This window comes from Protobothrops mucrosquamatus, unplaced genomic scaffold (genome assembly GCF_001527695.2).
Source record: "Protobothrops mucrosquamatus isolate PMUCROS unplaced genomic scaffold, P.Mucros_1.0 scaffold774, whole genome shotgun sequence".
Taxonomy (NCBI): domain Eukaryota; kingdom Metazoa; phylum Chordata; class Lepidosauria; order Squamata; family Viperidae; genus Protobothrops; species Protobothrops mucrosquamatus.
In genome coordinates, this window is record NW_015387042.1 from 503,492 (window position 1) to 515,579 (window position 12,088).

Consider the following 12,088-nt stretch of genomic DNA (forward strand, 5'->3'; position numbering starts at 1 on the left):
TAAATGCTGCTTAACCTCAGTAATATAGTGCGCTGTCAGGCTCTCAATAACCTTAGATTTTGGATTCTGGGGAAGTTGGCTACCAAGCAATTTTTAATTTTTAAAGAAATCCTTCACATTTGCTTTCTATTAAATTTTTAAGAATTGGGAAAACATTCACTAATTTCAAAAAGTCCTAGAATCTTTCCATTTTTTAAATAGGGCTGTACAAATCTTTGAAGAAGCGCTTTCCTTTAATGTTGCAAGCGCGCCTTCCAAAATACTTTCCAGAGCAGGATAACTCTTGCTTGCAGAAATAAAGGAAAACAAAGCATGTGGCCATATTATTTCCCTCTGTCTTGTTTCAGAGTTGAAGCTTCAAGGTGATGCAGAGGACCAGTGGCATCTGCAGAAGGTAGGGAGTATGTGAGAAAAGGTGAGGTGGTGCTTGTGTTGGAAGCCTTATCCCTTTTGTATGTACAGTGATGTGGAATGTACAAAGGGCAGAACTTCAATCATGGAATTATGACTGCCATTTTGACCCTTCCCTCCACTGAAATCCCTGCAGAGTACTTCGTCAAAGAAAATATGCCATCTCTTTAGCTCAGGAATGAGAAACACTTCATCTCAGCACTGTAACACATCTTGTCAAGTTAAAGGCAAGCTGCTTCTTGTAGGCCAGTGAAAACAACACAAATGCCACCAGAGGGCCTTTACACTGACATGATGGCATGCCCTCATTTCAGCTGTCCTTGAAGGTCAGTACAGGAAAATTCCCTACTGGAAGAGGCAAAGTCCTTGTGACTGGACATAGAAAAACAACAGAGCATGTGCTCCTTCAGTGCCTCTACTACACAAACATTCATACTAGCCTCAATACTCTATAAATATTTGGAGTGCACAGGACTATACATCCCTGCTGCTTGCAGACACTAATCCTGCTACAACATACCTTGCCAGTTTCTGTAGCAGTGATTAAAATCGAATGATGAGTCATGCTTCAAACTAGCCTTAATGAGTATTTGATTTGTTATTTGAGTTTTCTGTTATTTTTATGAATTTTAATCCCTCTTTTTAGGTTTTCCTTTAGAGTTTTGTTTTTTAAACAAGCACACACACAGAGAGAAATAATCTTTTAGGTTTTTTTTAACTTTCGTTTGTATTCTTATGCTGATCTATGACTGTAATGGAACAACATAAACAATCAAATATATGGCTGGCCTTATCATTAAGCAGAGTTTGTATGTCATGAAAAAAAATCAATTCTAGTAATATTTTTCTCAATTTTTTTATTCAGACATTTTGGGGAGATATTCTAGTTTGTGTGCTAAGGGTGGTAAGGTATGTCTTGATTTTTTTGGGGGAGGGTAGGTGTGCTAGACATTATCCGCTGTTCTATTTCAGGTAGCAAAATGTTCTGGGTTAATCCTAGTATTAGGGTGAAAGCAAAACACTTTAATAGTCTTAAGATTTAAAAAAGAGAAATCTCAATCCAAAATGAAGAAATTGAAAGGACTTTGTCTCATAGCAAAATTATCAATGTTGTGTGGTATACTGTTGTGTACTGTAGTGGTTTAGGTTTTGATTTAGGACCAAAGAGACACACATTCATGTTTCCTCAGCCACTGATCTCATTGGACCTCATTGACTGGCTTAGAGTAGTCTCTCTCTCTGTATCATAGTACATTGCCACAGCATAGGGTTAGGAATAAATTAAAGAAAGGCCATCACATTTTTGCCTTGATCTTTCAGAGGTAATATAGAATAAATGAATAACAAAAGCAGGGCCAGTGGTAACTGAATTTCAGAAGATAGTTTTCCTAAGTGAGGGAATCACAACTCAATAACTTACTGTACTAACATTATCATTTCCAAAGATAAAGTTGAAGAAGGACTTCTAAGGAAAATGATTATCTGGAGACAATCACATGAGAATACACAGCTCTGTAGTTTCCACACTGTTTAAGGTTTAGAAGTTTAAGGCAGACATCTTAAATCATACTGGAAAAGAAATCCAGATTACCTGTTTTAAAATTGGAAATATATGTCCTACCTTATTCTAGTCAGTGGTTAGATAACTTTATTTTGTGTTCACTATAGCTACTAACTTGAAAGACCAGCTCCATATCCAATACAGACAGGATACTATCACTCCAGGAATAAATATGTCCAAACTATCTCTGTGAGGCGGGAATCAGTATCAGATAGTGTAGTGCTCTGTGGAACTAGAATTATAGGGCCAAGATTAGGAACTTCTTCAAGTTATGTGGTGATAATTTATTAAGAACATGGAATTTCAGGTTAATCAATCAATATATTACCAATTCAATGCACCAGTTCAGTGCTTACATACTTCCAGATGAATGTGATGAAAAGACCAATACATCAACAGCATACTGATGACACTTCACTTCAAATTATCAGATCAGTCTTCAGTTTTAGGTAGTTCTTGATAAAAGGCAAGATATAATTGACAATACCATAGCAATCAAACCTTGTCTTTAATCCCCCTTCTAGATTACTGGTCTAAGCGGGGGGGGGGGGGAAGCACACTTGATTGAAAACTATTTTACATATTTGCATTCTTGAATTTCAGTTCTAAAATTGAGGCAAGACACTGACTGAAAGGAGTCCAGACAACCAAAGCAGTGTTTTTGGAAATGAATGGCAGCTATTAACCTTATTTATGAGTTTAGACTGGTTTTTTTTTATGGTTCAGCCTTTCTTATAGTTAAGTTAATAAAGCTGAGTAAGCATGACATTACTTGATATGCTGGAAAAGAAAATAGCTCTGTAGATTCAAGAGATCGGTCATTACAAATTATTTCCAGTTGCTAAACATACCTGAATAATTCATTGCTATCAATCAAGTTTAATATTGTGCTTGATATCTTTTTCAAAGTTGTTAATAACAAAGAAAGAATAGTTACTGAAGCACAAATGATTACAATATATATTTTAATACAATATATTTTAATTCGGTGGTCATTAGTTATAGCTTACAATTTGCAATGACAAAATATTAATATCACTTACACATAGATGATACATACTTATTTAAATATTAGCTTATATTTCCAGAAAATCAAGAACCAGTCTATCAATATTTACAGAAGCAAATAATACACTCAGTATTTATAAACCATGGATATCCGAATACATACGGTATATATTTAATGAGATATACTGGGGGAAATAATACTTATTTTAAGAGCAAGGGTTAACATCTCTAAACATAATGAATTGGATATGAGCTAAATTAAGGCAGTTTGTTCCAGCCCATAGACATAAAGGTGTTCTGCCTCTTTCTCCTCTTTGTAGCAACTTTCTTTTTGAATCCCTTATGAAACGTAAGGAGGCTCTTCAGAACAATGTGGAAAGATGAATGTAGACAATTGGGGAAGAAAGTCCCCAAATCATGTGAACTTTACTCCAAAACCTTCAACCACAAACACATTATTCATAGCAATATGACAATCTGTGAGCAAGTGTGTGTGATTATGTATGTTTCTGTGCATCTAGAGTTTATTTACTTTCATCCCATGAACTTTCCTTAAATTCACTAGTTGTAGGATCCAAAGCTGTTGAAAGATCAGTTCAGCTTATTTGTGGGGTGGCCAACCACCTGTCATCTCGCCTGCAAGCAGAGTGGTATCTGGACAAGTCTATTTTGAATATACTTTCCTCCATTCCCCATAGTTTTAATGAGTTTCAATAAATTTGAACTAAAGGAGTGACAATATTCTGATGGGATATACTTCCACTATTTGCCTCTTAATCAGTTGCAAAACAACAACAATAAAAAACAGTAAGACTGACTGGAAATATATCAGTCCAGTATTGTTTGAATTCAGGGTCCAGCTAATAAAAGAACAAACCAATAAATCACAGTTCAGCTTTGCAGGGAGTTAGTTGGGAATGAGGCCATGTGTCTGATTTTACAGAGGCCAGATCTAACTTTGAAAGTATCCTCTCTTGAAAGAGAAAGTACCCATAGAAGGAAGAGCAGGAGACTTGAAATAGCTTATCATCATCACCAACAATCCACACACCAGATTGTGCAAGCACGTTTGTCACTAGCAGAGAAATATTTTATTGAATTATAGCATATAAAATCAGTACCCTTTCCTGTCCTCTTTTGGGATAATGAGCTTTTTTTTTTTTCATTTGAAGCAATGCATAAGGGGCCACTTACTTTTTTAGCCATAGGCTTTTGTGCCTCTAGGGATGACCACATATTGTCAGTATGAGTTAGATTTAACACAGCATCCCAAGAAATTGCCCCAGCTGACTAGATAGATATTACAGCCTGCTATGCTTGGAAAAACTCCATGGTTTTGTAATCCCAGGGATGGAGGGTGGGTGCGATGGAGAGAGACCTTTGACTGACTGCCAAATATAATTAGTCAAGGTTGTTGTGAATACCAGATTGTTTTCCAAATTCTTTCACAGAAGGTTTGGACTGATTATATGCCATGGTGACCATGACAAATTGTCTTGAAGAATATCCTACTTCCTAAAATTTATCATGAATAAATAATGCAATATCTGTTAATGATCTGTGCTAAATTCAAAACTTATTTGTAAAGCCTAGATCAACTTTGGCATTGTTCATATATACATGTTTATCTCTTGAATCTATGCAAGTATGATTTGCATCAATTTCCCTAAACCATGGAGCATAAAATGAAAGCACAACTTTGCACTCATTATACTCCTTATACCTCAAAGCAATACCTTTCAAGGTCATACATCTAGCTCTACAAAATAAAATGCTTAAGAAAGAAATAATGCACAGAATGTAAACTTCCTAAAATTTGTCTTGATAGCTGTGCGATTAAACTCAAAACTTTTTTGTTCACAACATTTGATAAGTGTGATGTGAAAGAATATTAGATGTGTGTGTGTGTGTGTGTGTGTAGAGTGAACCTTAGCTGATCAGTATCAAGACAGCATTGCCTCTCTTTCTTTTATTCTGTCTTCTTTCTCCTTATAAAGGGATGTTCCAGACACTTCGTCTTGCTAGTTTGCAGACTATCTCTTGTTTTAAGAGTTCTATCATTTCCTTGCCATCTTAGTTCCAACAGTCCCACTTAGTATATTGAAGCACAGCAACTCTCGAAGCTTCAGAGCTGATCCTCAGTTGTCACTTGAGATGGTTGCTTTGAACCTTGTTTAGAAAGTTATGGTAATGTTGAGATTTAAGGAATCTTGGATAAGAGTCTCTCTCCATCAATACATACACAAGTCTCTGAGCCTCATCAAAACTTGAAGGTGTGGGATCTTGAATCTTCTTGGCTACAGATTTTCTTATGTGAAAGTCAAGGTTGACCTAGGGAGATCAAAATGAAACTTCTTTATAAAAACTATCCCATTGATATAATAATGTTCAAATACAAACTCAATGTGATTTGAATTGTTGCTACATTGTACGTTTAAGTAGTTATTGAGAAATGAGATAAATCCCAAAACAGAGTTCATATTTCTCAGAACACTGATATTGTGAGATGGTGGCATATAAATTTTATAAATAAAATTGGTATGGGTATGCTATGTAGCCCTGGAACTTTGGCATCTTAAAAAAAATGTTGGAGGGACTGGAATAGCCTGTAAAGCAGTGTTTCTCAACCTTGGCAACTTTATGATGTGTGGACTTCAACTCCCAAAATTCTCCAGCTAGCAACACTAGCTGGAGAATTCTGGGAGTTGAAGTTCACATATCGTAAAGTTGCCAAGGTTGAGAAACACTGCTGTAAAGGTATACATTTAAGACTATGAGATGGAGACATGAAAAATAAGGATGATTTATGGTTCTTTAGCCCATAGTGTATGGTATACTGCTGGGTATGTTTCTTCTTGAAAGTATATAAAGCTGAGTACAGTTTAGAAACCTGTTTCATAATATCCTTAATAGTAATGCAAATAGCAGTATAGTCCCTCATAATTCAATATTCATATAACTGATTCACTTCAGACAATTTGCAAGTAGCCTCTTTCAGTAAGAAAAGATGTTTGCATGTAACTGAGGGTTTATTCCATAAATAGCAAATTAAATAATGATTGTGGGATTTCATCCTTAACATAAACAGTTTGTTCGTGAGTGTGGGATCTCATCCTCATAAGGGGCATACTGTCTTTTATTTCAAGATAAAAGGAAGAAACACTGAAGTGATATAAAATCAATCTTATAATAATTCTACCATATGAAAATTATTCTCTTAGAATATGAATGTTCCAGTCCAATTATTCAAGTCAATTATTAATTGATTTAGAGCTTACTTGTTTTCTGGCATCTGACTTGACAAACTCTTGATAAATCTTTTCTGCTTTGCCTTGTAAACGACCAGCCTGTGTTTTCTTATAGTCTTCACATGCCAGCCAAAACTCAATATTTTCATCACTGAATTCTGATTTCAAAAATTCTCTGAATACTTCTTGACCACCTACAGTGAATAGAAACATCAACATGATTTCAACCATTATATTAAATCAGGTGGAGGACACTGAATTTGAAGATATACAACATTGCTGGAAACTTGTAGTATAGGTATATTAGGAAATAGAAAGGGAAAAAGATCTCCAGAATGTTTTGTGGATTTTGACTACTGCAGTCTTCCAGAACTATTTTTGAACTTCTTTCTCATCCAACTTTATGCAAATGTGATATTTTGTGACTGGAATTATTAGTGAGTTATCCAAAAAAAAAGTCAAGTGATCAACTTGTGAGCAATTTCTCAGTTAATTCAATCATTGATTATAAGTAGGTTGAAGGAAGGAAAAAATGAACATCCTACCAATATTTTACAGAAATGGTACAGGAAATAGCTGTTTTCTAGATAGAAAAGTACTAGAAAGCTACAAGCTGATAATTTCTAGCTTGTGCATTGAGTACCAAACAAACAATGAGTACTGGGACAAATTTTTTGTATCAAAATGCATATATACATAACTATAGTCTCCGTTAGTGTCAGAGAATATTGTTCGGTCATACATTATGTGCCCATATGTACATATGAAAAGTCATTAAATGGGCTTAAAATATTTTATTGAATAAATAGAATTAGTTTTTTTTAAATATCTGAAGGACGACACCAGTGCTCTGGAACATGCTTCTCAGTCAAGGCATATTTTAAGAAAGTGATACCTGCATTTTTCCAAGTTTCTTTCAAGATTATATACTCCAAGTAGTTAGAAAGAAATGCTTACATTGGGTTGCCAAAAGCTTTTCTAGGGACTGGGACCACTGGATAACCTCTTCTGCAGAAAACCTGAAATGACATAAAAAAAAAATACAAACTGTTTGAAAAAAATGAAAAAAGATGAGACAATGGTGTATATGTTTGATGTCTGTGCAGTAAAGGGAGCGGGGGGTGGGCAGAGAAATATTTTTAAAGGTTTATATTTACTAAATATTTTAATGCTTCTTATTTATTTAACTGTCTTCTATCCCATCTTTCTCTTTGACAGAGTATTCTCTCAGATAATGTATACTTAAAAACAAAAGAAACAGCAACATCTTTTATATATAAAAGGGACATTGATAACATTTCCCTGACTGAGTCTTTTCCTTGGATGAAATTAAACAAAAAGTGAAGGCCGCAATACTGGAGGCAGGAAAGATAATCAACCTCAGACTCCCCTGTATTTATATACAGAGCCCTGGTAGTGAAGTGGTTAGAATGCAGTATTACAGGCTAACTCTGCCCACAGTCTGGAATTCGATCCTGATGGGCTCAAGATTGACTAAGCCTTCCATCCTTCCAAGGTCAATAAAATGAGAAGCCAGATTGTTGGGGGCAATGTGCTGACCCTGTAAACTGCTTAAAGAGGGCTGAAAAGCACTGTGAAGTGGTATATAAGTCTAAGTGCTATCGCTATTGGCTAAGTGCTATTGCTTTACACTTCACAACTGGTTTTTGAAAGCAATTTAAAGATCCTTCTCTAGTTCAACTTGAAAATTCTTTGAACTGAATCTTATAATAAGCTAATTTATTGCCAGCCTCCATTTTGTCCTGCAAATGCTATAGCTGGATAGAGATTTGATGCCATAATTTGATAATTGTAACTATGTTACAATTGTTGACAACCTACTGAAATCATTAACTGAGATAATCCCAAACAGAAGCTTATATTAATACTAGAGTATTTCATGTCAGCTGATTCAATGGGCGGCACAAGACCCATAAAATAATTTTTTGCTTCAACACCCTAAAACAAATTAGAGAATATATTTAATCATTTACTGTGAATAAATCTAGTAGTGCTTTACAGAAATATATCAACAAAATCCAAGAAAGTAGTAATATAAGCAACTGAAGGAAACATTTAAATTATAGACCTTCATGAATTAACCATTCTGTGCAAAAGACAGTAACTAGTATCAATGTCAGAATATTTTTGTTCTGTGCTAGTTTCTTACAATAAGATGGCTAGGAGGGCTTTCAAACTCCAAATAAACATCTGGAGAACCAAATTCTATATTCAAATTGATTAATTAATTATTTGAGCTTCATTTCTGTTCAGGCCAATTTGCTCAGAACCCAAATAAAGTATTTCCACTGATTTTCCCCCTTAGCTTATTTCCACAGAAATAAGTTTGATATGACTTTGGAAGAACTAAATTAATTAGATTTCTTATATAGCAATTTACATCTATAAAGACACAATACTAAACATTTTAATTTGTTGAGTAAATTTATAATTGTGGATTTGAATTTAACAAACAATAGTCATTTAATTTATGAAAACTGCAAGCAAGTCATTTGCATATTTATTCATTAATAAATAATACTAATTTCAAAGAGACCTCTTTCAAAGTTAATATAGAGCAGGTTTAAAAGTGTTTTTACAGTGAGTAGATGGTATTTTACAGCTTATGCTCTAAAATCAGCTTTTGTATTCCATGCTGTTCTAGACTTTGGCATTTGATCCTTCATGAGATATATTTTAACATACTTCATGAAGTAGAAGTTCCAAAGGCTGAAAAGAACTCTTTTGATGTCCAAAGCTTGCAGCTATTAGCTTCAATTATAGAAGAAGACAGCCATGGCTCAGAGCATTCTCTAAAGATGAAGCTCAATCAGCAGGTGGCATCACTACCAACACTGTCAGATTTGACCTAACAGAGTGCTGTTGGCCACTAGTCAGCAGAAGAGATAGTTTTTTTTAATGCATGTACTTCTTTGCTATCATCTGATTGCCTTAATCTGTACACATTGAGGTTGTCTGGAGGACTGACCTACAACCCAATTCTACCTTCCAGTCCATCCTCATTGCTTTCTGTCCTAGGTACATGTCTAGGTACATGGGCACACCTTAACCTTTCAGTATATCATGGCAATTTTTTTTTAAAGGCTGAAGGCCTTGTCAAGGATCCCTATGTCTGAGGATTCCAAGCCACCTCCACCTTGACTAAACTTATTCTACTAGCCTTCTCTCCTTAGATCTATAAATGGGATCAAATCAGAAGGGGAATAGAGGAAGAAGAGAAATGAATTTTTATGACTCATGGTTGTAATTTCTAATCAGCTTATTTATTAAATCTATTTATTAAATCTATTACTACTTTGTTATTATTATTTTAAATCTATTATTTATTAAATTGACATTTATTAAATTGGATTACATTGAAATTTAATATTAAATTAATTATTAAATTATTTTTTTACATTTAAAATGGTGCCCAATTCTGTAAAAATCTTTGGGTGGCATTAAAGATTGTAAGAATAAAAAGAACAATGTACATCCAAAAAAGAAAGAAAGAAAAGAAAGAAAGAAAAGAAAGAAGTAAGAAAAGGAAGGAAGGAAGAGAGAGAGAAAAGAAAGAAAGAGAGAGAAAGAAAGAAAGAAAGAAAGAAAGAAAGAAAGAAAGAAAGAAAGAAAGAAAGAAAGAAAGAAATCTGGCTAACACAGAAAAATCTATAGGGGAGCTACACAAACCAAAACCTGGGAAATAACCAGGTTGGAATCTACAGGTGGGAACCATTTAGATCTCTTAGGCGGTGGGGAATTCCAGAGGGCAGGTGTTATGACTTTCTTCCATCCTGACAGATGCAGAACACATTCATTCTGCTCTATAACCATACAGGGTCAGGCAGAAACAGGAGGTCTCCTCAGAGTTTCAATGAATAGCTTAACAATCGTCTCCATTCACTGTGCGTTGATGGAAAGATGTTGAAATAGTTTACTATAGGACTACTCTATCACTTGACATTCACTAATCCAAAAGCAGAGATATAAAAAAGAGATCTAGAAGAGTCTGTGGGGTTTAAGAAATTGTTGAATGTCTAAGTCCTTTTTGCTTCTGTTTCATCCCCTTGAAGATGACGCATGTGCAAAGTTTTAAGTGTTTTTTAAGTTCATCATAACTCTTCTGAAATGTTTCATGTTCCTTCCTTAGGTACCCGTATATGAGAAAATACTAAGAAGGTGGGTGGTAGAAGAATAATTTCCATCTAAGAATCAAAGACTTTTCTTTCACACACAAAAAAAATACTGGGTAATACTGTTAACTGGCATTTTGCTGTGCTGCTGCTGCTAAGACCACAAAAAAGCCTAGGGGAACCACTGCGTTTTTAAGCTAAACAGGCTGCTCTGATGCATGCACATATACACACACATAGACAGACATAAAGAGAAAAGTACTCGTTCATTAGAACACTGAAAGTTTGATCCCTTTTTTAAAAAATTCATACTGTCTAAAAATGCAGGTGTGTTCTTTTTAAAAAAATGAAAATGTTCATGTTTTTTTAAACAAATATCAAACTGCTTATAACAAAGTTTTCTGTATAGGTTTTAACCAGTATGACATTTATTCAAATGTAATTCCTTCATTCTGTTCTATCTATCTCCCATTAAGGCTTGAACTAAGATACATTTTGTCAATTACTAACTTTAAGTTGATTTAACACAACTGGTGATTATCAGTTTTATTTGGGTTACTGAGCAGAAATCCAAATTCCTTGCTATCGATTCATCATCTGGAATTTGCAACCCAAAGCTGATGTTCTTTGGATTTTTGATTCATAATTTGGATTCCTGCCTTGGAATAAACTGGAGGCCTGCAAAACAGTTGGCGATCATGCTTTTACCAAATCGGGGGTCCAATACCCAATAATGTAACCTGAGCAGAAGAAACTTTTTCTAAGTATGTTTTTTGCCTAAAATAAATTTCAAAAGAGAAGATATACTTACAAAGCCTTTGTCTTTTTTCGGTGATCTTTGCTGTCTGCCAGCTCACACGTCTTTATTTCAGTTGAAGCGGTGTGCCACATAAACAGCCAAGGCATTTTTAGTTTTCTCTCTTTAGATTGCATCTAAAGGTCTAACCTCTTGCAGAGCTGAGGGCTTTATATACTGACTCATATCACCTGCCTTGTAAGAAACAAGCGTCTTTCCCACAAGAAGAGACACTTCCTTTTTTTTTAACTGACTGATGACATAAGTAGACTTTGGGACTTTTTTTTAAAAAAAATAATGAAATAAAATGATTGGTTGAGGTTGAACCAGCTAGGACAGGTCTCAAAAGCGAAAACATTTAAAAAAAAGAATCTTTCTTACAGGAATTCTTTACTTATTTACAGTCAAAGATCAAAACTGTCATACAGTCAAACAAACATATATAAAATGCTATTGATAAATATTAATTCACATATAAATAAAAAGCTGGGTTAATAATTAAAAAAAATCCTTTCTCACTCTTAGGGGGATATGTGTCTTCCTCAATCTTGGGTTCTGCATCAGAGATCTGGGAGTTTGAGGGTTCTGTGCAAAACATTAACTGTGCCTAGCTGAGCATCCTTCTGGACAGAGAGCTTTGATGTTGCTCCCGGGATCTATAGAGTCACTCTCCCAGCTAAGGAGTCACAGCCTTGAGTGGTCCTACCTCAACTTGGACCACTTTTGCCTTCACTTTCCACATCAACAGTACACCTAATAAGGGGGGATATGGGCGAGAGGGGCAGCATAAAATTTAATAGCTAACTAAATATTATTGATAAACTAAATTTATTTAACTATAGTTTCATCAGACTTAATAGTTAGCTATGGGTTAATACCAGCATTAGGCCTGGGTCCTCTTTATCGCAATTGCCACTGAACAAAACTTTTT

General features: G+C 34.8%; 1 protein-coding gene across 1 annotated transcript; it reads right to left on the reverse strand.

The window, feature by feature from the left end:
- Positions 1-2,902: 2,902 nt before the first annotated feature.
- LOC107289827 (regulator of G protein signaling 1) lies at positions 2,903-11,299 on the reverse strand. The gene is made up of 4 exons (XM_015818640.2): positions 11,173-11,299; positions 7,186-7,247; positions 6,259-6,422; positions 2,903-5,311 (listed from the first exon to the last, which is right to left on the reverse strand). The coding sequence occupies exons 1-4, from the start codon at positions 11,292-11,294 to the stop codon at positions 5,126-5,128; spliced, it is 534 nt and encodes a 177-aa protein (XP_015674126.2). The 5' UTR covers positions 11,295-11,299; the 3' UTR covers positions 2,903-5,125.
- Positions 11,300-12,088: the final 789 nt, after the last annotated feature.

Coding starts and splice junctions, on each gene's coding strand:
- LOC107289827 (XM_015818640.2), bottom strand. CDS start 11,294: ATGCAATCTAAAGAGAGAAAACTAAAAATGCCTTGGCTGTTTATGTGG. Junction 7,248..11,172: donor CGAAAAAAGACAAAGGCTTT/GTAAGTATATCT, acceptor ATGTCATTTCAG/GTTTTCTGCAGAAGAGGTTA. Junction 5,312..6,258: donor AGTCAGATGCCAGAAAACAA/GTAAGCTCTAAA, acceptor TGATCTCCCTAG/GTCAACCTTGACTTTCACAT.